At 40.5% G+C, this 26391-nt stretch overlaps 1 protein-coding gene across 2 annotated transcripts in view; it reads right to left on the minus strand.

The window, feature by feature from the left end:
- PIK3R2 (phosphoinositide-3-kinase regulatory subunit 2) overlaps positions 1 to 26391 on the minus strand; it is a 64986-nt gene that overhangs the window by 32265 nt on the left and 6330 nt on the right. For both annotated transcript variants that reach the window (XM_075204694.1, XM_075204693.1), the window contains exon 2: positions 17554 to 18300. In XM_075204694.1, coding sequence (XP_075060795.1) covers positions 17554 to 17884 — 331 coding nt within the window. In that variant the 5' untranslated portion in view covers positions 17885 to 18300. The remainder of the gene's footprint in view (positions 1 to 17553; positions 18301 to 26391) is intronic.

The following is a 26391-nucleotide window of genomic DNA, read 5'->3' on the forward strand; positions in this document are numbered from 1 at the left end:
GGGGGAGGTGACCACACCACCCCTAGTGTGTTTAAAGAAAGAGTGAATCTAAAAGAAGCCCTTATATTGGCTTGTGATTTCAACTTTTTGGATTCTTCAAACTCAAGCCACCGAAACCATGTATTTCCAAATTTCTCATGCTTATCTCTGGCTGACATCACATGGTATCGTCCAAAACCATATAATAATGTAATATAGCTAGTTATTGTTTCAAGGATGGAGTAGTGGCTGATCGCCAGTGTGTGCGCAATTCTGCTGACTCAACAAAGTCTCGTTAAGGATTTCTTCTATCTAGAGATTGATCTGTTGGTTAAGTTCTGTAACCACAACTCTGGGCCATGGGGCACTCATTCTCACATTACGTCTTGGATTCAGAGTGGTAACTGGTGCCTTAAGTAGACATACGCTTTAACCCCATTAGTGACCCATAAGTATCTAATATGGATGGGGTGCCAGGTAAAGGGGAATCCGTATTGTAGACTCTCAAGTAAGGTTGGGGAGCATTAATATTTACTGCCACCAACAGTAATTAGATTTAAACTTTGATAACTCACCACATTTTTGGAATTTGGACTTCAGTTTCAGCACAGAAACGATTAGGTTTCTAATTGTCTCTAAAAGATTGTCTGCAAAGACAGCAAGTTTGTGTTCCTTGTTCCTCACCTGAAATCCCAATATATCTAGATTGGCTCTAATTGATCTGGCAAGAGCTTCCGTGAATAATATGAGTATAAGAGGGAATAAGGAGCAATACTCTCATTTCATTGCTTATCGTAAATGGTTCGGACAGAGAGCTAATTTCCTCTTCAATCCTCATTGGCAGCCATTACAATGAGTAGGATTCCCTTTCCAGTTTAGCTAAAAATGTCCCAGACAGAATATAAGGCAGCTTTCCCCTTCTTTACTATTATCTTTTATTTATAAGGTGTCATGCATGAAACTCCCCATGATTCATGTCTCTGGTATAGGTAGGTAAGGTAGTGTTTGTTACTGTAGTGCAGGGGCTTACCTTCTTTATGGTCACACCGACGCACCATCTACGATGTAAATCGAGGACTGGGCTGGCAATGTGGGGAAAATTCGTTCTGCTACTTCCGGGAGCAAATTTAATGTCTAGATTAAAAGTTTGCGCCAGTTCCCAGACCACTGTGGTCTGTGCATGCGCTGCATCATATTTTACAGGTTGTAAATAAGGAGTATCAAGTTAAAGGAGAACTGAGAACCGCTCTTAAGCATTCCTTGTTCTGGAGGAAAGAATTACCACCTTCATTGCGAGTGCAGCAGCCAGAAATCTACAGCGGAATGGAGTCAAACTGCAAACAGCTGAAGGGAACCCTCTCTACGTAAGCCGTTAGGTTAGGGATGCTGTGTTATACATGAATTTCACTTTAGTAATACCCTTCCTCTCAGTGCTCATGTAGAGCCTGCGGGAGAAAATGAGCAAAGGAAAGCACAACTGCATAATTTGTTGAGACTGTGAAACCTTTAACAACTGAATCTGAATGGGTCTTTCATACAATGTGTAGTTTTCAAGGTAAAATAAGCAATTTAGGTACCGTTAATTTCCTTTCCTCCATGGCAGCCAACATAAATGGGTTAAATCCTTGCTCAGCTAAACAGAGACAGGAAAAGGAAGCACCTCATCTGTTATATAATGTATCTCCTGCTGTATTTGAGCAATTTCAAAGCTGTTCCGGTAAAATAGAACATACTACATGGGCGGGAATATATCAAGGCTGCCGTGGAGCTCTTAGATGAAAGGAAATTAACGGTACCCAATTTACTTATTTCCTCCTTGGACTCCCTGGCAGCCTTCATGAATGGGATGTACCCCAGAATTGATGAAGTGTAGGCAAAAAGGTAACTGACCTTAAAATGGATGCAAAATAAAAATATCTTTAGTAATCTGTTTGAAAAATCTTTCAAAAAGATATAATGTTTTGAGAAAGTATGCAGTAGTGACCATCCTGCTCCTTTATAGATGTTACTTGTTGAGACATGTGCATTTTAAGCCAAGGATGCAGCCACTGCTCTGGTTCAATGAGCCCTGAAGATTTCCTCGCACCCTTTCCTCTTACATGCCTGTATGATAACTTATTGGATTCATCTTGCAATTGTATCTTTAGATGGAGCATATCTTTTCTGAGCTCCTCTTGGGAGGATGAATAGTTGGTCTGTCTTGAGCTGGGTCCAGACAACAGTGTTTTCAGCAGATTATCAGGCCAGACGATAAACAACAGATCCGTCCCGATATCACAGTAGTGTGTACTCTATAATGAGGAACAATTATCTTTAAACTGAATTAAAAATCTTGTTCAAAGATGGAGCAAAGTTGTTCCAATTCTGCAGTCTGTATGCACTCCCGTTTAGGATCTACATAGGGTTTACAGAGTGATGATCTTTTTAACCAATGGTTATAACAGATGAAAAGCACAGATCTGAAGGTCAATCTTGTAAAACGTGTATAGTATGTACACATACATCGACATGCTGATCAAACTTTTTTTTTTTTTTGTTCCCCAGTCTTTGGTAAAATTGTTATAGATAACACATTGGTTGAAAATTTCTGGATTGTGTACATAGTCCAATTAAATTCCTTAATCCTAGAGATAAACTACATTGTTCTCACAAGGTCAAGAGTATATAAGTGTTATTCTTCTTGACTCAATGGTTGTGGACAAAAATATAATAATCTCCTGATTGATGTGGAAGGATGATACTATTTTAGCTAAAAATTCAGCATATGTCAGAAGCACTAATTTATCATGGTAGATATTTATAAAAGGTTTCTTACACCATAATGCACACAACTATCTCATCCTACCAGCAAAAGTTATGGTCTTTAAAATAGTTCCTTAACCGTAAGCCATTTAGGTGGGACCTCATGCAAAGGATCAATAGGACTTGATGTGCTAGGACAAGATTAAGGTCCCATGGAGCAAGGGAAAAATTGTCTTTGCTGCTTAAAATATTTTTTGCAACAAGATAATTCAGTCTTGTGTCCAATAGAATGCTCAGAGCTGATACCTGTCCCTTCAAAGTGTTCAGTGGAAGGCCTTTTTCTAGTCCTTCCTGATGTAAGTCAATCTCCATATCAGCAAAGTAAGAGTCCCTTGATTTGAGTGATAAATTGGGCCTTGACAATGAAGGCCTTTGTCAAAGAGGTAGCGGCCAGGACTGCTTTAGGAGTGTCTCTTAGGTCATCAAGAACCATGGCAGCCAAGGCCAGAAAGTGAGAACCTTCCACTTCCTCCCTCCTGATTTTCCTTAGTATTTGGTGAATGAGGGGAAAAGATGGTAACACATACCAAAGATGTTTATTAAATCATTAACATCTTCTGATTCGAGGTCCCGTGATGGGCAAAGAACTGCTTTCACTTGGTATTTTCATAAGTCACCCTCAAGTCTGTGAGTAGCTAAACTCTGTAACACATCTTTGTGCAATGTCCATTCTCCATAAATGTATCTAACAGTCTCAAGTAATTTGCCATCACATTGTTTCCCCCCCACTACATGAAGAGTTGAGAAGGACATTATGCTTCTCCTCCCATATTACCACTGTCGACCGTTCTGACATCACTCCTTCTAGTGCCCCCTTGTCTGTTTATAAAGCTCACCACTGTCCGATTGCCTGAAACTATTTTCAGATGTTTGCACCATACAAGATGTTGAAAGTGTAACCAAACGGCTCTCAACTCTTCAATGTTTATATGGAGATTAAATTTTGTCTTGCACCCAAATGGTTCAAGGTTTGTGGCGACGAGTGTCTGCACCCCTGCTGATAGATTTGGAATCTGTATTCAATACTTCCCACTCTGATTATGGGACAGTCACTCCTGATTCCTCAATGTTAGTTCCTGCCACCTGCTAAGGGATTTTATTACCCCCGTGGTGATTTTGATCTTCATCTAAAACTTCTTTGCTGTCATTTCAAGTTGTCCGCTATTCTAGTTAAAGATCTTGTATTTGCAGTCTTGCACACGGTTATAATTCTTATCATTGAAGAAAACATTCCCAGAGGTTTGAGACAATCCCTTATAGATGACTGCCTTCTGATTGTACTCTGTATGACAGAAGTTGTATCTTGAGTAACCTTCCTCTGGATATAATCCTCTTGACTGTTGATGTATCTATATACACTCCCCGAAACTGAAGCGGTTGTGTGGGCATCAGTTGGTTTTGGTTATATTTATGATCCAATCATGATTTTGCAGAAAAGTGATTACTTACGTGCTTTCCTGGGCAATGCAATGCACCCTGATTAACCCACTCCTAAGAGGTCCTTAAGGTTTGGCCATACTGCAACTCGGTTTTCTTAATGCTGCCATCAAAACTACCAGGATTTGGTGAAAGTCCTTGGAGATGTGGAGAGGCCAAAAGGCAGACATAAAAACTGAAAATGGCCTACAATGCAAAATCTTAGGAACCAATGATGCAATAAGAATATGTAGGTAGGCATCCCACAGATTTATTTACTTTATAGCTTTGAAGACTGAATAAACAGACTCCATACAAATATTTGTATATGTTGATTGAGTCTTCTTTAATCCAGGATTGTCCTGAAACATCCTCTTTGGGTTTTCCTCCAGGAATAGTTTGGAATAAAATCTGCTACCGTATGGGTTGTTAGGATAGGTGAAATTACTCTTTCCTTCAGCAGCACCTGTAGACTGTTTCACAAAGCCTCCAGTTGTGAAGGGGAGGTTGGGTACTTGGATTTCAAAAAGGCATTGGAACTGAAAAGAAAAAAGTTCTATCGCACTAGTTTGTCATCTAGAAGTATAACCCCAATGAGTATGTTATCATTTTATTAAATTTATATATACCTGGGGGTGCCACCTAAACTTTAAATGTTAACATTATAGAGAAGGAAAGAGAGAAAGTTGTATTGTAGGTGCACTAATACTTTCTAATGATCGTATTTTATTTATAAAATATAACTTTTATTGGTGTTGGTTAAAATGAAGCGAAATATATATTAAAAGGAATAAAAATACTCGCTATCTGTTTGTATATTCTCTGTTAATGTTTGGGCTTATGCTGTTCAAAATGGTAGTAGCATCACAGTAGTTAGTTTAGCAAGTATGCTTATTTTTCATGGCCACTCCTTTATACCATTCCCTTAGTATTAGGTTAAGCTGTAGCGCTGCTTATAAATGCCAAGTATAATAATTAGCGCATAAGATTTGATAATCTTAGAGGAAATGCGTCCTCGCTATCTGTTTATCTGATTTCTCTCTAACTGGCAGCTGCAATCATACCCCGATATACCCAGAGCTAGTTCGGTGGTATTCATAGGTAGTTAGCAATACACTCCCCGTATTATGCATTTCCTCTAAGATTATCAAATCTTATGCGCTAATTATTATACTTGGCATTTATAAGCAGCGCTACAGCTTAACCTAATACTAAGGGAATGGTATAAAGGAGTGGCCATGAAAAATAAGCATACTTGCTAAACTAACTACTGTGATGCTACTTGGATTTCACCCTGCGATTGTATTGCGTTTGTCCAAGTCTCCATGTACCTTGACATCTTGTCCCTTACTGTAAACTTTTGGAAGATGTGCCATTTCTGAGCCATTGTTCATTTTTATATCCAAGATTTACCTCCTTGGCCCTAGAGGAACAAAAAATTTTCAAAGTTTGAATAGTTCCTTCAAAGCGGTCTTGTATTGGTCTCATTTGCCAGAACCGTATTTTCTCATTTCCCTAAAGTGCTGATGGGAGTATGAAGAGGATACCAGTCTGATGTCGGTGACAGAAATTATATTCTGAATTATTATATCAAGACTCCCCAAAGAGTAATGAACTTTTATAACGAAGTGTAATTAATCTGTTCTTATATTGTGGATTAGCCATCCAAGGCTTTAACCAAAGGGCAATTCTGGCTACTACACGTTTGGCTGAAAACATGAGAACGGTATCTAAAGAAGAATTACATATACAATTCAATCTGTTGTTTTCTCATGATATCCATATTTTTATTCATTTTCTCCTTTGCATCTTAGCATAACGTATTCATAGAAATTCTCAGTGCTCTGGAAACAAAGGCCACTGCCATTCCTGCTTCAATTGTAGTCCTGCAGAATAACTTCTTGTAACATCTCAATCTTACTATCCATTTGATGCCTTAAAGCTCCTCCACCCTCCAATGGTATGGTAGTCTTTGCTGATAGACTAGCCACAGCTGCATCCACATTAGGAATTGCATCCCACTTACAGGCTTCCTTATCTTGAAAATGATACATACAATCATTCTTTAGAACGAGATCCTTAATCATTTTATTCACTAGGAAGACACTGTTTCCTTTGATTGTCCTCAAAGAAAGCATCCTTTTGGGAATTCGTGGATGGTACATCCTGCATGCCCATAGCTTTGTATATATGTTTAAACTGGACCTCTGTCTCTATATAAAAAGACATTGAATATTGTATTATACCCCTTTATCACATTGAGATGGTCCATAATATTAATGTAATAATTTTCTACCTCAACAATTAGAGGGTCCTGGTACATCATCAGGTTCCAAACTTATTTGGGACCTGGCTCTTATCATTCCTTGGCAAGCATATAGAATCTCTTTAGTTGCAAAAGAATTTTCTCCCTCCTGCAGGCTCCGAAAGGGTACTGGAGAAAAACATTACTAACTAAATCTATATAACAGAAATACCAATGCAGCCTTATTAGGGTTTTACCTTGAGCTGGTGCTTTGTGTCTTCTTTAGGATGAGCTTGGGGTTTATTATGCAAAAAACACTTCTTTGCAGAAAAGGGACTTATAGTGCGGATACAAATGACTTGGCGCGCAGTTTCATGCTGCTGTTTCTAGGCTGGGTATCCTGGAAGTGCACAGCTGTCCAAAGCTTTCCTATAACTCCCCTTAGAGAGAATCAGCATCCATGCTTCTGGACAGGCAGAGCGCAGCCCAGGTAGACACGAGCATCTCGGTTAACATTCCATGAGCAACGCAAAACAGAGAATGTCTACAATACAGTAATACAAGGTTAGCACCAAACTTTTACACGAACTTCTGACTTGTTCACTTGAAGAGAAAGGAAAAAGACACGAGGGAAGGGGTAGCCACAATGAATACCTGGTGTAGCATTTCCTTTTCCCCTCGCTGTTCAGCCGAGCAAGGAGTGAAACCATTCGCGAGTGCTGCCAGGCAATCAGAAACTTACAAAACTACAATACCTACTATAACGCTTGAAGATGAGGGTTCCCTTAAGGATCCCATGGATAGAAAGATGGAGATGCTTAAAAAGCCCTCTGGTTGCACCTTGGGCAGCATACGCTCAGTCGAAAACAGTGTAGCCAGTCTCCCATTTGAAAAGTCTCTGCTCTTTAAGCACAAATTAGACACCATGACACAGGTATCATGGGGGTAAATCTAACTGCTTAACAAAAGAATGAAATGGTTAAAACACCTATACTATTCCTCATCTCAGCACTTTATAGTAGTGAGAAGTTATAGGCCAGGCCAGTACACAAGGCAGAACAGTCCTTTCAGATACTCAGACAACGACTATTGTCAGGATCATTACAAGTTGACACCAGCAGGGTGTGGAATATGGAGCCACTACATCACAAATGAATGGGTTTTGGACATTGTAAGAAACGGATACAAGATAGACTCATCAGTCTACCAGGGGGAAACTTCTTTGTTCAATCCAAGACTCTGTCAAACCTAAGAGCTACAAAAAATCTGCAAACCATAATAAAGGCTCATGCAATTTCTCTTGTTTCTGCAGCTCAAGGCACATAGGTTTTAATTCCAGACTCTTCCACATCAGGAGCATTTCAAACTATTCTGTATTTCAAGAGGCTCAAGAGGTTTGTCCAGTAACAGGCACTTTTACCTTCAACTAAAAAGAAATATCTGATAATATTCTCAGACAAGACAGTTGTGACCAGAAGCAAAATCATGATGGAGGAAGTAGAAAAAAAAATAATCATGTATTGGGCACAGAAAAATAAAGTCACTCTCAGATTTGCACATAGCAGGTAAACAGAACATAATAGCTGATTTCCTCAGTCAAAAAACAGTTTATCCAGGGGGTGACAAGCAAAAATACCAAGGTACCTTTACTATTGCACTGTTTTAGCATCTGAAAACTAACTTTACAGAAGCTCCTTCGTATGTCTCACTAATATACCTGAAAGGGAATCTAGAGCACAGATAACATTTCCCTACCTCTCCTTACTGTACTGCTTGGGTAAAGGAGGAAGGAAAAAAAAAAAAGGTTTATTCCTTTTCCTCGAAATGCTCCATGGCAGCCCAGTCTCCCACTCATGTTGATATGTTTATGTTTTTAAGAGAAAGCTTGGAAAGTCACTGAAAGACGTATGGGAAGCTGCCCTATATACAGCCTGGGAGCATTTTTACTTGTCTCGATCTAAACTGGAAATGAAGCTACCAATTGGTAATGGTTGTGAGGAAGCATTTAGAGGAAAAGCAATAAACAGTAACCATAATTCACATTTATCTTAATCCTAGCAGTATGCCCTATAGGGAGAAAGGATCCTATGCAAGCAGCTGTTACCCACCTCCAAATATTTCAGGACACCTGTGAAGAAGAGCCAGTATGATGTGAACCCATCAGGGCCCAGACTTTTATCAATTCGAGAAAAGACTACAGCAACGTATGCTTTGATAAGATTTTTCTTTATGAATGTGTCTCTGCATTAGACCGTGCAAGATATTTTAAAGTTTGGTGTACACTTTTTAGTGACACTCTCTAGCGATGGTAACTTGTGGTACAAAGGGTTATGCCTTTCAAAACCAAAGGAATGTATGTAGGTAAGGACTCTCTGGGCCTGGAGAACTCCTGCTAATAGTTATCCTGGTTTAGTGCCACATTGATAATACAGATTACGGCATTATCGAAAAGTGAAATTTAATTTTGTGGTTTAGGAGCTTGTTCAGTTACTCAAAAATTTATTTTGAAAGAGATGACTTGTGGCTTGGTTTTGAGTTCTTTAATTGTGAGTTACCGCTTATCTTTCTGGGCACCTTTTTGCTTTTTTAGGATGGAACCTAGTTGAATACGCTTGTTGCTGATTACAGATTTCCAAGCTTCATAAATCGCAAAACTTTATTAGAGGCTGCTTCAGACAGCTACTGCACTGAAAAATATTACAAATACGATCTGCAGTTACTAATAAACAGTCGCTTGTTATTTTGCTATTTAGCCAGGGAATCTAAGAAAATATTTCCCCTATAAACACAATCATATCTACTATTCTGAAAAGCTTCTGAAACGCATTTACATATTTGTAAATGTTATTAGCTCTATTTTATATATCAATATATATAATAGATTTACTGGGGGTTTTAATGAGAATATCAACTGTTTTTGACACTTCTATAAAGCAAAGGGAGGAGTCAAGGCAAATCTTAAATTAACTTTATAAGGAATGTAGATTGTAGCTTCCGATTGGTCCTCTCACACACACACACCCCTTACCTCCACAGCATCACAGAGCCTCAGTTTTTCACGGTGGCAGCGAGTTGAACCACAGAGCCCAGAAAAAACTGGCTGCATGGAGCAGTCCTTAGGCAGAGCTGGATTAAAGCTTAGGGGGGCCCCTATGATGTAATATGGTTATCCTTTTAGACAAATGTTTGACAAATACACATGCAATACTGTGCGCACTACTATTAGATGCATGCAGCCCTGCCTTCATGAGCATTACAATGTGAAGCGGGACATAACTCCTAACCATCTTTGCAGTCAGACAAATTCCTGACTAAGCGAAACAGTCCCCTAAATTCGGGACTGTCCGACCAGACTCACTTGGCAGACTGTCCTGCTCTTTTCTACCTGTTCTTGTCACTTTCACCACCTGCGGCTGCTGGTGTCTTTAGATTAGTTGCTGCTTGTCTGGATCCTGGAATGTTGGAGGTCCTTTTGGATTAAAACATGGGTACATGAAATTTAAAAAAATCCAATATTAAGTCAATAGCACCCATGTTTAATAATTAGGCCTTCCTCCAGTACCAACATTAAAATAATAGTATTCACACTTGATAAATAAATAGATTTCCCTCCAACCAGCCCAAATATTAAGTAGTATTCCCATTTAATAAATAAAACTTTTTCCATCCCTCAAACAGCACCAGCAATAAATGAATAGCATTTACTTTTAATTAATATAACCATTTCCCAGAATTCACGTTTAATAAATAAACCTATTTCCTGCAAACATGCTGCCATTAAATAATTCATATTCACATTTTAAATAAATAGACCTCATTTTCTCCAAACAGCCCCACATCCACTAGCCCCCAAACCACCCAAGCACTAATGGTCCCATCACCCCACAAACAAAGTAGCACCTATTAAATAAGTAGTCCAACCTACACTCCACCATTAAATTAAGAGCTCTTGTGAAGATACCGGGTTTTCTGGCCTAATGCTAACCACTTCACGCTGGCTGACCACCCACGGGTGCCTGACTATGCCACTGAAGTCTACCCAGTACTTTCTAGGGTTCTCAGTCACTCAGGCAAATACAGTTAGAAAGTAAAATACATGTATTGTAACAAAACCAATCACTAGATTATTATGTACACACAGTAAATAAATATCAGACAGGTTTACCACATTATCTGTACCTTATCCCACTAGCTAAGGATTCACAGTCACCTGGCTGTCCAGACTTGACAACCCATGGATCTCTCTCAGCTGCATATGTAGACTCTGGTGTAGAGAACGACAACTCAAAAACCAGATCTTGCACCTTCCATAAATGAAATCCCAGTCAGAATGCACACTCAACCCCCCCCCCCCGAAGTGGCTACTTATATCTAGGGTCAAATTTCCATAGTGCCTTCCCCTCCCTTGGCCAAACTCCTCTCCCTCTTTAAACATTGGTCCTGGATCAGGGGGTTGGAGGGGGAAGTGAAGATGAGCTGTGCTTCCACAGAAGTCCCCTGCTGGGACGCTGACAAAACGTCTGGACTAGTCCTATGGAGAACAATGGATACTAAATGGCTTCCCCCTCCTAAAATTAACCCCTTACACTACTTTGTGATGTCACAGGGTCCCCAGCTGTTCCATGCTTCCTGGAGAGGAAGGAGAGAGGAGAATGAATGCAGCTCAAGCCCCCTCATCTGTATCCTGGACACCAACTGATCGTTACCCATAACCCACCCGGCTTCACTTTAAGGACAATGAATAACAACATCCCTGCCACATCATCAATATACATATTTACAATGAGCTACACTGCCTCCTTATCCACATGTAAATAGACAATGCAGTTGTATTCTGTTGAGCTCGGGAACAAAAGGGCTATAAAAAGTACTTGCTATAATCCACATTATGTGAGAAACGAGTAACAGGATGGTAACAGTGTTATCACACTGCATTCGTCACAGCCCTCCCTCCATCTCCCCTCACACGTTATAATAACATACCACCCTCTACTTTCCCTCACACTTACCACCTTGTTAAGGCTCTTCTGTCTGCCCCTCTTGCAGCTCTGCAGACATGGGACGGCACCTTTCTTGTGGTGCGCATCCCATGTGACACCTGTCTGTTACTGAGAAAAGAGGAGGCCACACATAGGAGGGTGGGATGGATGGATCATAAGATTCACTTGGCCGTGAAGGAAGGTGGCTGATCCCATAGGAGGGGTCAGCCACCAACTACAACATTCCCCCCCACTGGTACCTTGTAGAGGGGGGCACAGGGCACCTGTTCTGGCGGCCCCCCTTAATCTAGTTCTGTCCCGGGGGGAGCTCAGAGGTAGGGGAGGAGCAGGTGACTAACATTTAGCGATTAGGTAGTAATGCAGCTAAATATAGTAAAAATAAAAAAGTAATATTGGATGCACGCTAATACTTGCAATTGCTTTTGAAGCAACTAGAACATACTTCAGTGCACAGTCTGCAGCTCACAACGCAAAGCAGTATGCAAAATCTAAAAATTTACTTCAATGGAATCTACTTGGCGGACCAAGTGAGCTGGCTTGTTCAAAAGTCTGTTCTATATTTAGGCCTTGCAGCATACACACACATTCAACTCCCCTGCTTTCTCTCATACTCTCTTCATTTATAAAATGCACTATGCTGAAAGAATGTCAGAAAAAATCTATTACGCTACAAGGAGGAGAGGGGGTTAAAAAAAAAAAAAAAAAAAAAAGGCTTCCCGTACAGCCGGCTGCTCAATTAAATCTCTACCACGTGTCTCAGAAAAGGAGGAAGGGGGGAAAACAATCAAACTGGTTTCAGCAAGATCAACTTGCTGTGTGTTGCACGCAGATACAATCTTTCAGTAAAAAGTTGTGTTAATTCTTTTTATTAAATTACAGTAAACAAGACAAATCTGTCTTTAGCCAGACATAGGTCTAACAATAGATTTATCTTCCTAGTAATAGGTAGGCTTAGACACTCTCTGCAAGCCATGCTAATTTAGAAAAGGGCATCCAGATAAGCAATATAAAATGCAATTTAAATTTCTACCACTTTTTGCTTTGGATGCCAACTGCAATAAATAATGTATAAAATTCAATAATCTACCAAAGCTTTTCTTGGAAAACCATATCCATGTGATTAACATAATTACACTCATAACAAAATGGTTGTGATGGAGTGATATTTTAAACCACAGGGTACAGACACGATCACTCTGCCACACAGAGCATAATGTCATATTATGCAAAGTAGAATGGAGATGGAAATAAACCCAAAATACATTGTAAAGGAAATGAATTGTACTATCCTTCAATTGGAGAACAACTCTACTGAGTAGATGCTCAGTGCAATCTCCAATATTTGATGTGTAAACCCTTCCAGCATGCATATGTATATGTATAATATATATATATATATATATATATATATATATATAATCTCCTTGCCCTTTCCATTGCAGTTTAAAGTTACTTCAGATAATGTTATTTATTGTAGATGAGACGTGTTTAAGTGTCTAATAACTGCATAGCACACACAGAACGTCGAAGTTGGAGAAACAATGATCAAGTCAGACTTGCTAACTCATGTAGTTCAGTCCTACTGTGTACCAGCCACTGCCAAGTGCAAGCTCAGTTCACATAGGAGAACATAAAAAAAAAATAAAAAAAAAAAATTACACACATGCATACACTTAATGCTGTGCTCAGGGCCACCTTAACTACTTTATGGACCCCCGGGCAACGCAGCGCACCAGGCCTCTAAAAAAAAAAAAATAATAAATATATAAAATAAATATATATATATATATATATATATATATATATATGCCCCCTTAACTTCCCTTAAGTACGATCCCCTTCTTTTTTCTGCGCCGCTGAGTCTCTTTTGCGCTCTTCCGTGCTGTGCTCGCAGTGAATGCTGGGCATGACATCACGCCCAGCATTCACTGCGAGCACAGCACGGAAGAGGGGACCAGGGAGGGAACCGGATCGCCGCTGATGTGACCGCAAGGTAAGTATTTTAATTATTTATTTATTTTTCACAGAGCTGCCTCGGACGGGCCCCCGGGCACCTGCCCATTGTGCCCAATGGAAGAGACAGCCCTGGCTGTGCTCTGTTTCTAGACTCCAGCTATAAGTGGGAATGAGATTTTGTGTACCATCATGTTGAAACAGAACTGGGACTCCCATGTAGTCTGCTCCATACAAAACTACCACAGGGATCACACTGAAAAAAACACGGAATTTTGCAAGTCTGAAAAACCTGGAATTGTGTAACAGGTTAAATGCACATAACTGGTTGTGAAAAGTCATTGTACCAAATGACACCATGCATATTTTTTTTTTTTTTATTTATTTAACTTGTGTTGCAGTGTTTTATTTTATTTCAGTGGGTCTGATGAGCTTCAACACAAAAGAAATTTTAAATCCATCTGTGACAGGATGGAGAGCCTATGCCACCCTGTCTGTTGTAGCTGGAAACCAAATGGGCTTACTCTGCCACTGTTCCCTTTCGTTATCCCAAGTGCACCCTCCTGCCGCAGTAGGAAGGACTTAGAATGCTGCCACCACTGGACTCCTTACTGGCATCGAGAACCGGGTTTCTTCTGGGTAACTGACGCTGCGGGTGTAGCCTGCTACTGGTGTACCTATGGATCAGAGTTGCTGTGGATAGATCCCCCTTGGCCTATCACACTGGCCAGAGCTGCTGGGTAGCGGTAGAGCGGTGGTACTGGGTCCAAACCTCAAAACAGTCGGGAACGGACTAAAGTTGGGTCTAATCTGTTGGTCACAGGAATCAGCATAGAGAAGTTTCCAAGCATGTCTTTGAAGCAAGTGGTGTTTATTTGCTCTCCACTGGTTAAAGGTACCAGTGATGAGGTCAGTTTAGACATGAACAACTTTTAATACAAAACAGAGCCTTTTTTTTTTTTTTTTAATACACGTTTGGAGACTAGTCTTAGCAGGAGGTAATCCGTCCTCCTGTCCCTTTAACCAGTCTGGGTTGATTCATGCAGCCTGCACGGGAATCAACCCAGAGAGGTTTAACGCCTTTAACATTGCTGCTAGTGGCAGGGGGAGTATACTTCCCCTCTGTTCGCGAACTGGCAGGGAGAGGGGCGCTCAGCCCACTCTCCTCCCCTGGTGCCTCTCTGTCTGGGGCGAGATTTTTATCTTTTAAATCTCCCGCCCAAACTGACTTCCAGGGACTGGGCGACGAGGTCCAACTCTGCTCCCTGGCCAAAAATAGTACCATGGAAGAGCAGCCAGATCCCGCGGCAGCAGTCCTGGGTGCTACCCAGCCAGCGCTGAAGCGCACACATATAAAAAAAAAACATTTTTTTAATTAAAAATAAATAAATAAAATGTAATTAATAACATTTCACGTGGCGCCTTCCGGTGCCGGAGTGCTCAAGATAGCTGCCGGTACTCGGAACCCGGCCAAACCATCTCAATGGAATTCCCCTGTAAAAACTTAGCTGTGACTAAGCAACATTTAAATATGCATACATAAACACAATGCAATTTTACTTGCTCTTTAACATGAATAAAACATTTATTGCAAATGCCAATCTGTATGTAGCATAAAATATCCCGACTGCTCATGAAGGCCCCATTATTTTGTCCCAAGTAGTGATCCAAGTTAGTATAAGGCACTCATTTATCACTTTCACATATGTAAATAGACACCTCAAACACAAAAATGTATTTGCATTTAGTTTCAGCTGGAATTACTGTAACAGCGAAGGAATGGTTATTAAATTTACAAATTCCAGATGAAGTAGGTTAGAAGTTGTACTACACTCTTCAACGGTGACCACTAAAACTAATTGAATGAGGCTCCATGCCATAAGTGTCAGTAACATTAGATTTGATAAACTTAATTATGAAGCGCAGTTAAAATAGCCAATTAATAAAGATGAAAGTATTTAATTTAGAACACCTAGAGGCCGGTGCCGAGATACTGGCAAAATGGGCTACAGAGAATGGGAAAATAGCGTAATTCCATCCATATGCAGAGTAGTATGCATGTCTAGACAAGTCCACCTCCAGCATCAGAAGCATATGCTCTTGGTATGCCACAAGTCATCATGCCTTGTAGCAGGTACAAGATGTACATCAACTGGCATAGGTTTGTGCTGTTGCAGGTCTACATGAGCCGCATTTACTGTATTCCACCTACCTTAGTACGGCCCTTCCCTAGATGATAAATGTAAACAAAATGAACTTGTACAAGATCTTTGATTTTAATGCATCATTGGCCTTTTAAAAGAGATATGACTTACATGAACACGATTATTTTTTCACATTGCTTTGGAAAAACGTGTCATTTACATAAAGGATAACACTTAAAACATAAAGATATATGTAAATGCAATTACTAACTTTCAGTGTAGGGTGTTACAAATATTGTAAAAACAAAGCTGTTAGATAGTAAAGACATAGTTGCACACAAAAAAACCTGATGCTTAGAGCTTAGTTTCATGTGCAGCATTCAGAACGTTTTAATGTCTCTTCTGTACTCTGTAGTAGCATGTGGGTTAAAAAAAAAAGTTTGGCAGACAGTACAGTCCTCTACAGGGAATGTCCGTGACAAGGGACGATATCTGAGCTGGCTTGGGGACAGGCATGGAACAAAAGAGGAATTATGCGCAAGGCTGGCTCTCCCTGCCCTCTCTTTGATGCAGACAGCTTGTGGGCCAGAGTCAAAAGAGAGAACAGAGTCCCATGGATAAGACACACTGTGCTGTATCAGCACATGCAGTACAACAGCCAAAGTGAGGAAGTTAATATAGAGGAATGCGTAATCTTCTAAAACAGGTATTTTAGGTGTATATTGTATAAACACCCACTTTGTTGAGTATAGTCACGTACTAACCAATTCCTTTTGTTCCATAATGCATTCCGCACACTATTAGGGAGCAAACTTGGGAATAAAAAATTCCCCTTCCCCTTTTTTTGCCACCTTGATATTGAAAAACATCCCCGCTCACCCCACCTCTTCCCCCTTCACTGCTATATTCTTTTAAAACACGTGGCGGTATCCACTCAGATGCCACAATGCCTATACAGCAGAGCCCCTGAAAAATGTGTGGGGAAAAAATGCACCAGTTTCAGATAAGAAAAATGGAAGAAGCAGGGAGGTATATAATAGAAAGGAAGCATCCTTTTGCCTCCTTACTTGTTACTGGAAGCAGTGTTTTAGAATCCTATTTGAGCAATTAGGTACAAACCACCTTTTTGAACAATAAAACTCTGTATGTAATATAGTATACAAAAAGCATATTGTGTTGCTGGTGGGACAAATTCAGAGTTGGGGGAAGTCCCAACACTACTCTAAATCGCAGTGCAAAAATAAAGTTGTCCAGTATTTGTTTGTTACATGCAAAAGCAGCCAGTATTACCTGCATTCCATAATTAAAAAAAAAAAAAAAATACATTTAAATTGTGCATTACATCACGGGTTATCAATGGGCAAATTTGCACCTTTTATCTGTATTTGTCCTCAACTCTAAATAAGACACTTTATGAACGAAGCTTGAAGATTGCTCACCAATGTCAATTGAGAGTAACCCACTGAACAGTAGTATGGTCATATATGCATGATATAATATTTATATCAATCAGTACAGTTAGATCAAGGGTAGGTAATCATGTTCAAAGAACAAAGCACATTTACACGAAGGAAAATAGGTTTGCTCTGCCAAGTTAATTACAAAATATGAGATCACATTAGGTGACTTTTGTCCATTATTGACAAAGTTCTTGTCATTAAACAATTTCATATAAGCTTATTTAAGCTACTGGAGAGCTTTAAATTGTAAGGCTTCTTTAATTTCAAACTCTGGGCAAACTTACATATACAGAAAAAGTAGCAACAGGATCCTACAACCAATTTATTGCATAGGACACCAAAGGAGAAGCAAAGTGTGGACTTCACAGACTAAGCAGCAATGACGTTGCTTTAGATTCCCAAAATAGGCATATAATAATTGCCTAACCTTAAAAGTATACTTATTATGCTTTTCATTACCCAGACTATACATGTATCTTTACTATTTACCAATAAATACATAAAACCTACAACATTGTGCTTTTTCTGACTTTACATATGCAGAAATAACTTGCCTGGTAAGTTGGATGGCTCTGTCCTGGACGTAGTGGGAGTTGCTGGCAGTGGACGCTGCCCACGCGGGTGATGGACTGGCAGTGACATTCGGACAGGACCAATAAACTCCACATAGGTTCCTGGAAAATCCCCTCTCTGTTTGGTTCTGTTGTTGACTCCCAAAATCCAGCCAATACGATTTGGGTCACGCTCATCTCCATCTTTACAACCACCTGCTAACAAAGCTGCTCGACTCACAGTCAGGACATCACCAGGTAAAAGGTCAATGTCTTCCTCTCGCTCTTTGTCATATGGGTACAGAGCTCGATATTGAAACCCCTCGGTTGACATTGGTACAGAATATGCCCCCTTAAGACTTCCAAAGGTCCTAAAAGACTCAGCAGCCCAATAAGATCTTTAGTGCATACAAGCAGCAAAATGACCAGGAGTGAAAATTACACTAAACAAAACATTGGGGCTTTCCATTAACATTATTCGACAATGTGGATATGTAAACCCTCTTCTTCAGTGAAGTTCAGGTTCCATTAATAAATGAAAGAAAATTGTGAGAGAAAAGGGGACTACAGCCCTAGCTGCCTCTTATTCTGAGCTTGAAGCCTCGATTCAGCCAGATGATCGAGCACAGGAAAAGTGCGACAAACATAATACAGGGCTTTTCAGGGTTCATGCGGCAAATGAAAGAAGGACAAAATGAAGGCCAGGGAGGACTTCCTAGATCAGCGCTCAACGTGTTGAAGGTTACAAATCTAAAGACAAAAAGGAGGAAAAATGGTAAGCTTTGGTAAATGGTTACATGCTCATTTAAATCACTTTAACATTTCAATAAAGAACAATGCTAGTATGCAAATTGATGTATGACTTCTTATACAAGCTTTCAGTATGTAACATTTTTTTAAAAAATAGCTGTTTCTATAAAGCGCTGTATGAAATTTGTGCATTTTACTTTTAAAACGACAAGTGACCATGGTCATCAAATTGTATAACCTCATTCACTGATTTACTAGATGGACAGAGCTTACTCTCTTTTACGCTATTAAAGGAAAGATTTCACCTTCCCTCCCAGGAATTTTATAAATATCTGCAGCTTGGACACTAGGTCTACCCATTACGGCACCACCGCTCTTGCTGTTCACTAAGTTAACAAAAGAAGATAATAAATCCAGCATTACCTTCTGGTATCTCTAATCCCTCCCCTCCACATCAGAAAATAAGACTAAAATACAACTGCAGTGGGAATCTGACCTTCACCTGGAGTTGAATAGTGAGGAATGGGAAACCATTTTCACTAATTCGTTCTGAATATCAAAATGTATAAACCATACAGAAAAGATGATAAAACTAATCAACAGATTGCATCTCACTCCAACTAGACTTCATAAAATGTGGCCCAGCCAGTCGAAACTTTGCTGGTGGCTATGTAATATACCGGGTAACCTGATGCATGTATACTGGAATTGCCCTGTTATACAGCCGTTTTGGGAGCAAGTTTTCAGGCTAGCCAATAAGGTTAATGCATATAATCTCTCTCCTACCCCAGAGGTAGCGTTATTGCATCACTACCCCCCTCAGTTTCCACTACATGCTAAATATGTGTTTGGTCATATTTTGATTGCTGCGAGAGCCTCCATAGCCCAGTGTTGAAAGTCACCACGGCCACCCCCGATACAAAAAGTAGTGACCAAGGGGCAATACAGCTTTGAAATGAAGACAGTGGGGATGCCCTACTCCACTGCCCCCTCGTCCCCGATAATAAAATGGTTTAACTGGCGCGTGTATGTTACGGAAGGAGAGGGAGTTTGAGTAGATTCTAATCTGCCTCTCGTATCACCTTCACTTAGCGAATCTCCCCAATGGTCTCATTAGTAGCTCCCTCGTGACCACCTGATTAGGGCAACTTTCTCAAAGTGTGAGGGAGCCAATTTGGTCTTCCTCCCTCGAGTCTATAATGTGGTATAGAAGCAGTATTGTTTAATGTGTTCCTCCCCACTATGTACCCCTCTTACTCTCTCTATTTTTTTTGTCCTCCCCTTATCCCTCTCCCCCCTTTTCACTTTCTGTACCCCATAATCCTTGCAAAATTAATAAAATACTATTGAAGTTAAAAACAACAAGTGATCAAGCTAGAGACAATGGGGTATGAATTTCTGTTGTAGCTGGGTGATGCAGAGTTTGTGTTTGTCCTTCCCTTGTTCAGAGTGAGTGTGAGTGTGTGTAAAGACTTGTAATAAACCAATATATGCAAGCTATTATAAACGGTAGATGTAGAAGAGTGATGCTGTTTGTAGGTCACATCTGCTTGTGCAGCATTCCTACTTCTGCCCCTGGAGACAAAGACACTGAGAATTTATAGCCATGTTGTTCTGAATGAAATACTCTCCAGACAGCATTCTGACAGGGAAGGCTTTAACGCTTTACTGCTGGACTTGTGTTCAGAACTAAGGGCTAGAAAGCAGAGATTCCCAAGCATGCAGATTAAAACTACTCTGCAGGGTTTCTGACTATGTTGCCGCTTTAAAACTAAAGACAATACTAATAAAGAAGAACTGTACATAGAGAACAGAGGTTTTAAGACTTGAGGGAAAAGCAAACATGCTCTGCATGACTTATTTATAATATTACACAGATACACCATAGCTGCTCTGCATGACTTATTTATAATATTACACAGATACACCATAGCCAAATTAATACTCTTTCATAAAAGTATTGATGCTCGTATCTCTACTTCACCAGTATTTTACCGTTCATTTGGAAATTGTATTCGGATGCATTATTTCTATGGGACAGCTAATCCTTTGACACAAAAGAACTGCTTTTGATCATAGGAAAAAGTGCACCTACAGGGACAGTGTTTTGGATATGCAGAAAAATCTACTATGTGTTATGAGGCGACGAAGTCCCTAGCATTAATAAGTACCAGATGCCTGGTTATTCAGCAATAGTAGACAGTTGCTTTTTCACCAGATCCATTTAACCTCTGCAAGGCTGGAAGTGGACACTGAAATTAAACAGAAGTCTTGCTGGGACAGCATATCACACCAAACTTCTCTATAAAGTAAAACATCCAGACTTTTGTTTTAGCTAATTTTACATAAAAAATGGCAGAAAACTGTGCATGTCTGGGACAAAAATGACTACCATCGCTTTCAACATCTGATTGGGACCATTCATATGTTGATCGGAATTACAGAAAAATCCAGGTGGATGATGCCCACAGGAGTGTGTGTTTATCTCAGTGATTCTATTTTGCCCAGGCAAAACTCAAGTAAATTGATTTTTGCTGCAATGTATGTGCACATTAAAAAAACACTATGTGTGATTTTTTTTTATTTTTTTTTAAAACAAAGTAATAATAATAAAAAAAAAATGGATTTCTGTTTTTTAAACATTTTTACAAAAAAAGAAAAAGACAGTACATGTTATATGCAAATGTGGAGACACTGATTCACACCCCAGATGCTGCAGTTTACTTAAGATGTCTTTTTTTGTACTTTGTTATGTTGGTATGTAGAAGTTCTTTCGCTTCGTCGCCTATCGGGTTGCTATGTTTACCTGTAATCTCTGGTAGTCTAAAAGGAGAAGTGGGGCAGAACTCCAATGTCCCATTTGCGCTACTGCGCATGAGCCAGCACCCGATAAATGGAAGTTCAGCTTTGTGCCGTCACTTCCATTAAAACATTGAGAGAGACAGACGCACTAACTAGTAGCTGCGTACCATTGCTCATATAAGCCCTCAAAGTGCCTACAACTATAACTGCAGGCTCCCTACTGTATTCCTAATACATATTAGAGGAGTCTGCAACAATAAACTGCACGGCTGTGCAGTATATAGCAAACCTGCCTGTATCTGTATATCTACATAACAGTGCATCTCCACCAGCATATATACAAGTGTGTACTGTATATCTATATTGCCTGATTGCTGCAACTGTTGTTACTGCTGTACTACAAGCAACTGTGAGTAACTGCATTCATCTGTTATCATCTTTAAATAACAGCAACCGGTTTAAGTCACAAAAGCGTTGTGGCTTAATATCCACATTAACACCGCTGAACACCTTTAGTAACATCAGAAGGTATAACCAACATGTTATAAAGCATGTCAAAAGCAAAATTACTGTTATATAACCCCAGAACAGCTCTGTTAACCAATCAATACATAACTTTTACAAGCATTTGTTCAAGAAAATCTATCCAATTAAAAGGGAATAATCTGGGCTAATTATTTACACAGTTCTAGTCGGCATAACATGCTATAACTATGACAGATACACATTTTCAGCAAACACAAACTCAGTGATTAATGGCATTATCTACTTGTGGACACTACCCCCATGTAGTAAAGAGGTCAGGGGCCTCAGACCTCATTTACCTGCCACCAAGACTGCACTCTATATGTGAAGGCAGTTTCAGCAAAGGATTTCTCAATCCATTCATTTCTATTCAATACAGAAGCAATCTATTCTTCTCTTTTGAATAGGACAAGACGTATTCTGCAAGTAAAGTAGCCGCATTCACATATAAAGTATGGTCCGGTTTCCAGCGACAGGTAATGGAGGAGATTCAGGAATTGAAGTTAGACGTGCTTGAGAACCCAGCTGGAATCCAAAGTTAAGTTTGTCACTGGATGTCAATTGGTCTATGAATCAGGCAAAGACATGTAAACGGGTAGGTAAACTGTGCATGAATCGAACTATGTACAGCACTTATATTAAAAAAAATATATACATTATTAAAGTCAAATTATTTGCTGGCAGCATACATAATTATTAGTACAGTTAACAGAGAGAACCTAAAATTCCCATTTCACTAGGTTTTTTCCTTTTGCTTTAAATAAGTACAGTCTCAACTAAGTTTTATTCTTACAGAAAAACTTCCAACTCTGTAACTGTGAAATACTCTCCCCTGAAATACTTGTCAATTGGCTCTATCCTCACTAGAACCTCCTCTAGCTACATTCTCCTGTTGTAAAATACTACCATGTGCTTTGGTACGATAAAGCATAATTGTGTGACTGTATACACTAATGCAATATTTTACCAAACGGTCAATTATTGTGTGATCGGTAAGATGAAAAAAAAACCTGTAGTACCCAGCTTTACAAAGGCATCTTATAACCAAAGAATTTTGCATTTTTCACATCTGTTTATCGTTTTTATATCAACTTTCATATTATGCAGCACTGTACAGAGAATATGTAATCATTCACATCATCATCTATTGTTCAAAATGGAGAATTTTGAACACAAGAGGCTTTTAGTCAGGGTGTTGGAAGGCAGCTCTGCTGCAACTGCTATGTTATAGTAAGGTCAAGCCAAAGTACATGGCCTTGCTGCCTTCCAACACAGTGATCATGATTTTGATTCTGAACAGGGCCCTACGAGTGACAGATTTGGGGAGTTTGTAAATTCCTCCAGCGCTTGTGGGTTTCATCCAGATGCTCAAGGTTACTCCTACAGTGCAAAAACATACATGGTAGTTTAATTGGATTCTGACAAAACTGACCCTAAATTGTATGTGTTAGGGAATTCAGACTAAGTTAAAATGGAGGAGGGACATGTGGGCAGCATGGTGGCTTAATGGTTAGCACTTCTGCCTCACAGCACTGGGGTCACAAGTTCAATTCCCGATCATGGCTTTATCTGTGTGGCTCTGCACCTCGGTTCTGGTGGCTCTCTGGAAACACTGAGGACCCTCTGCCACATCTTGGCTAGCCGTTTGCAACCGCTGCCCTGCTCCTGCACCAGTCAGCCTGAGGGTGCTGCCCTACAATTCAGCCTTCATAGGCTCCACACAGCCTGCTGCCCTACAGTGGACAACTGCCTGCCTTTTTAAGCACACAATGCTCACACTTCTATCAGGACCAGTCTATCAGTCATTCTTTATAAAGGCTATATTGGTTCCTAAATTGGTTCCTGATTTAGCAGTCCAACACATGCCAGCAGCGGTGTGGTGGTTGGGGGGACACTTCCACACCACTTTACAACTCCAGTGTGACTGGATCACTCATAAATAACTTCTGGTATACATTTATTTAAAGGAAATAGTGCAGGGCACTTATTTATATAATTGCACAAGCACTTATGTTTGATATTGTGAATATTTTGATAGGAAATCGTTATTTCTGAGAAAATGTGTTTTTTCTGTTTAGCCTTTCTAGAGGAAATGCATTATGTCTGATGTATATATCTGATACAATGAGCCTTTGTTTACAAAGCCTTTGGTGTATTGTGATGTGGGGAATTGGCTTGTTTGGGTTTGTGTTGTTCTGTGGGAATGTGTATTTGGCGACTGTCTGAAGAAGGTATTCATGTCAGTTAGACCTTTTGACTTGCTAGTATGTATCCTGCCTCTGAAATAAGACAGGATATCACAGCAAGGATTTTAAGAATGTCATAGGTAAGTAAATATTATTGGCTTTGCAATGCATGTAAATCCATGTTTGTGTAAACAGGTTATATTGTAATGCTAAAAATAGCCTGTCTAAACTGTATAAAAGGCAATAGGTTGTATTGGAAACTTGTTGTTCTTCTGATTTTCATCTGACCTGATCACTGGTGCCTCTAACCAGTGAGAGCAACTAAACATCACTTGCTTCAAAAGACCTTCTTGAAAACATCTTCAGTATTGCTGCATTCACGCGACCTGCAGATTAGACCCTAAATCTATCCTTTCTCTGGCTGTCTCTGAGGTTTGGACCCAAGCTTTTCCAATACCATCACTCTGCCTGCTACCCATGCAGCCCTGGTCAGTGTGATAGGCCAGGGGGGATCCATCCACAGCACCCCTGATCCATAGTAAGAGGTCAGGAGTACCAGCCCAGGTACACCAGCAACGAGATACATTAGCAGCGTCAGTTACCCAGAAGAAACCCTGTCCTGGATGCCGGTAAGGAGTCCAGTGGTGGCAGCCTTTGTAAGCCCCTCCTACTATGGCAAAAGGGCGCATTTGGGATAACAAAAGGGAACGGTGGCAAAGTAAGCCCAGCCGGTTCCCAGCAACAACAGACAGAGTGGCATAGGCGGTCCATCCTGTCACATCCAGATTTAAGCGAGTCCTCCTACCTCCGTTCTTTGTATTTTACCCTACTACTCTGCTTTTAGTCTACTGCACCCTCTACAATTCATGCCTAACTCCCCAACGTACCGTTTTCCTCCACCATGCCTAAGGGGGTACGGGGGGATTTCACTCCAAAGGACTTCCTCAATATTTCTCGAAAAAGTCGACTTCAACTCTTCGCCAAGCAAGGACAGATTCTCCATGCGCTTCTGCTGATTCTGACAGTGATGAGGATGACACGTCCCCGATAACTAGACAGGACTTCCTATCGCTAATCAAAGAAATTAAACATGTCTTCCGTTCACTCAAAGGTTCAAAATGCCCTTCACTCAATACATGCGAAGGTGACCTCTATCGACGACCATACTGATCAAGCTGAACAAAAGACTGGAAGCGGTGGTGTCCTCCCAGACAGGAATGGAGGACATTGTACGTATTCGCAATGAACTGACATCTATCCAGGAGCACCAGGAAGTTATGGATAACCGAGATGGATTAATCTTCGCAAAAAGGGCATTCCAGAAACCTTAAGAAGCTTTTCTCCCAACTCTCCCAGAGGAACACTTATTATTGGACAGAGTCCACAGAGCCCTAAAACTGAGGTCGCCCAACCAAAACCAGCGTAAGGATATCATCCAACATCTTAATTTCGACACAGCCAAAGAGAGGATTGTACGTGGGCCAAGAAAACTACATACTCTAACATATGAAGGTCATAACATACAGATCTTCTAGGACTTGTTGCCGACCACCCTGGCTAGACACAGAGAGTTTGCCCCAGAAACACAAATTCTACAAGATAATAGTGTACGATACAGGTGCGGCTTTCCTTTCCACCTCTTCCTTTGGCATAAGAAGCGCCAGGTCTCTGTTCACACGCTCCCAAAGGCCCAGGCTCTTCCTCTTTGGCTGAGCCTGGCCCCTGGACCTCCTCCAGACTCCTCTCAGCCATCTGCTCCAGGTACTCCGAATGCTATTCCTCAACCTCAAACCATGAAGCAAATGAATGGTCCACTGCTCAGAGACACTCTACTCCTCACAAGACCTCTTCTTCATAACCTAACTCTCTGACTTCCTTCCTGGTTCAGAGAGGACCTATCTCATAATGGTGCATCCATGATAGGGCTAATAATAGTTGACTATGCTTGCTTACTGAGTACCCCCACCAGACATTGCCTAAGAAGCTGGAGGTATCCTGATACTAGGCTTCCTTTGTTTAGATAATGTATTGCTTTGATTACATGTTTTTATTGTGTTTCCCTAAACCATAGCTATGCTCTGACCCATTACCCTCTACAAGCCCGCTGGGAGATGGTACTCACCCCCCACCCCACTCTACCTGCCTTCCCTTCGGTTGGTATTTGCCAGTCACGTCCCCTATAGATCTTATTGCTCTCAGCTAGTCCCTGAGTACCTAGTGTGACGCTTCTCTTTTTCCACCAGCACTTTGAACAAGTGTCTAGCACCACACCCGACCTTCCTCCCTTGCCTTCCCGACACTCCCTGCACTTCCACCATGCCTCCCCTTTCCTGGTTGCCCTGTTTATTCACTTCCTTAACTAACCAGAGCCATATTTTGCTACACCTATCTCTTTCTCGACTCCTCACCTCTGACTTTTTCCATGTCTCTCCGACTAATATCTTTAAATGTCAAGGGTCTCAACTCTCCCCAAAAAAGGGGCAAACTTAATGGCTTCCTAAAGGCACTTAAAGGTGATCTAGTCTTCCTTCAGGAAACTCACTTTATTAAACACCTTCACCCGGAATTTAGGAACTTT

This window comes from Mixophyes fleayi, chromosome 1, assembly GCF_038048845.1.
Source record: "Mixophyes fleayi isolate aMixFle1 chromosome 1, aMixFle1.hap1, whole genome shotgun sequence".
NCBI lineage: Eukaryota > Metazoa > Chordata > Amphibia > Anura > Limnodynastidae > Mixophyes > Mixophyes fleayi.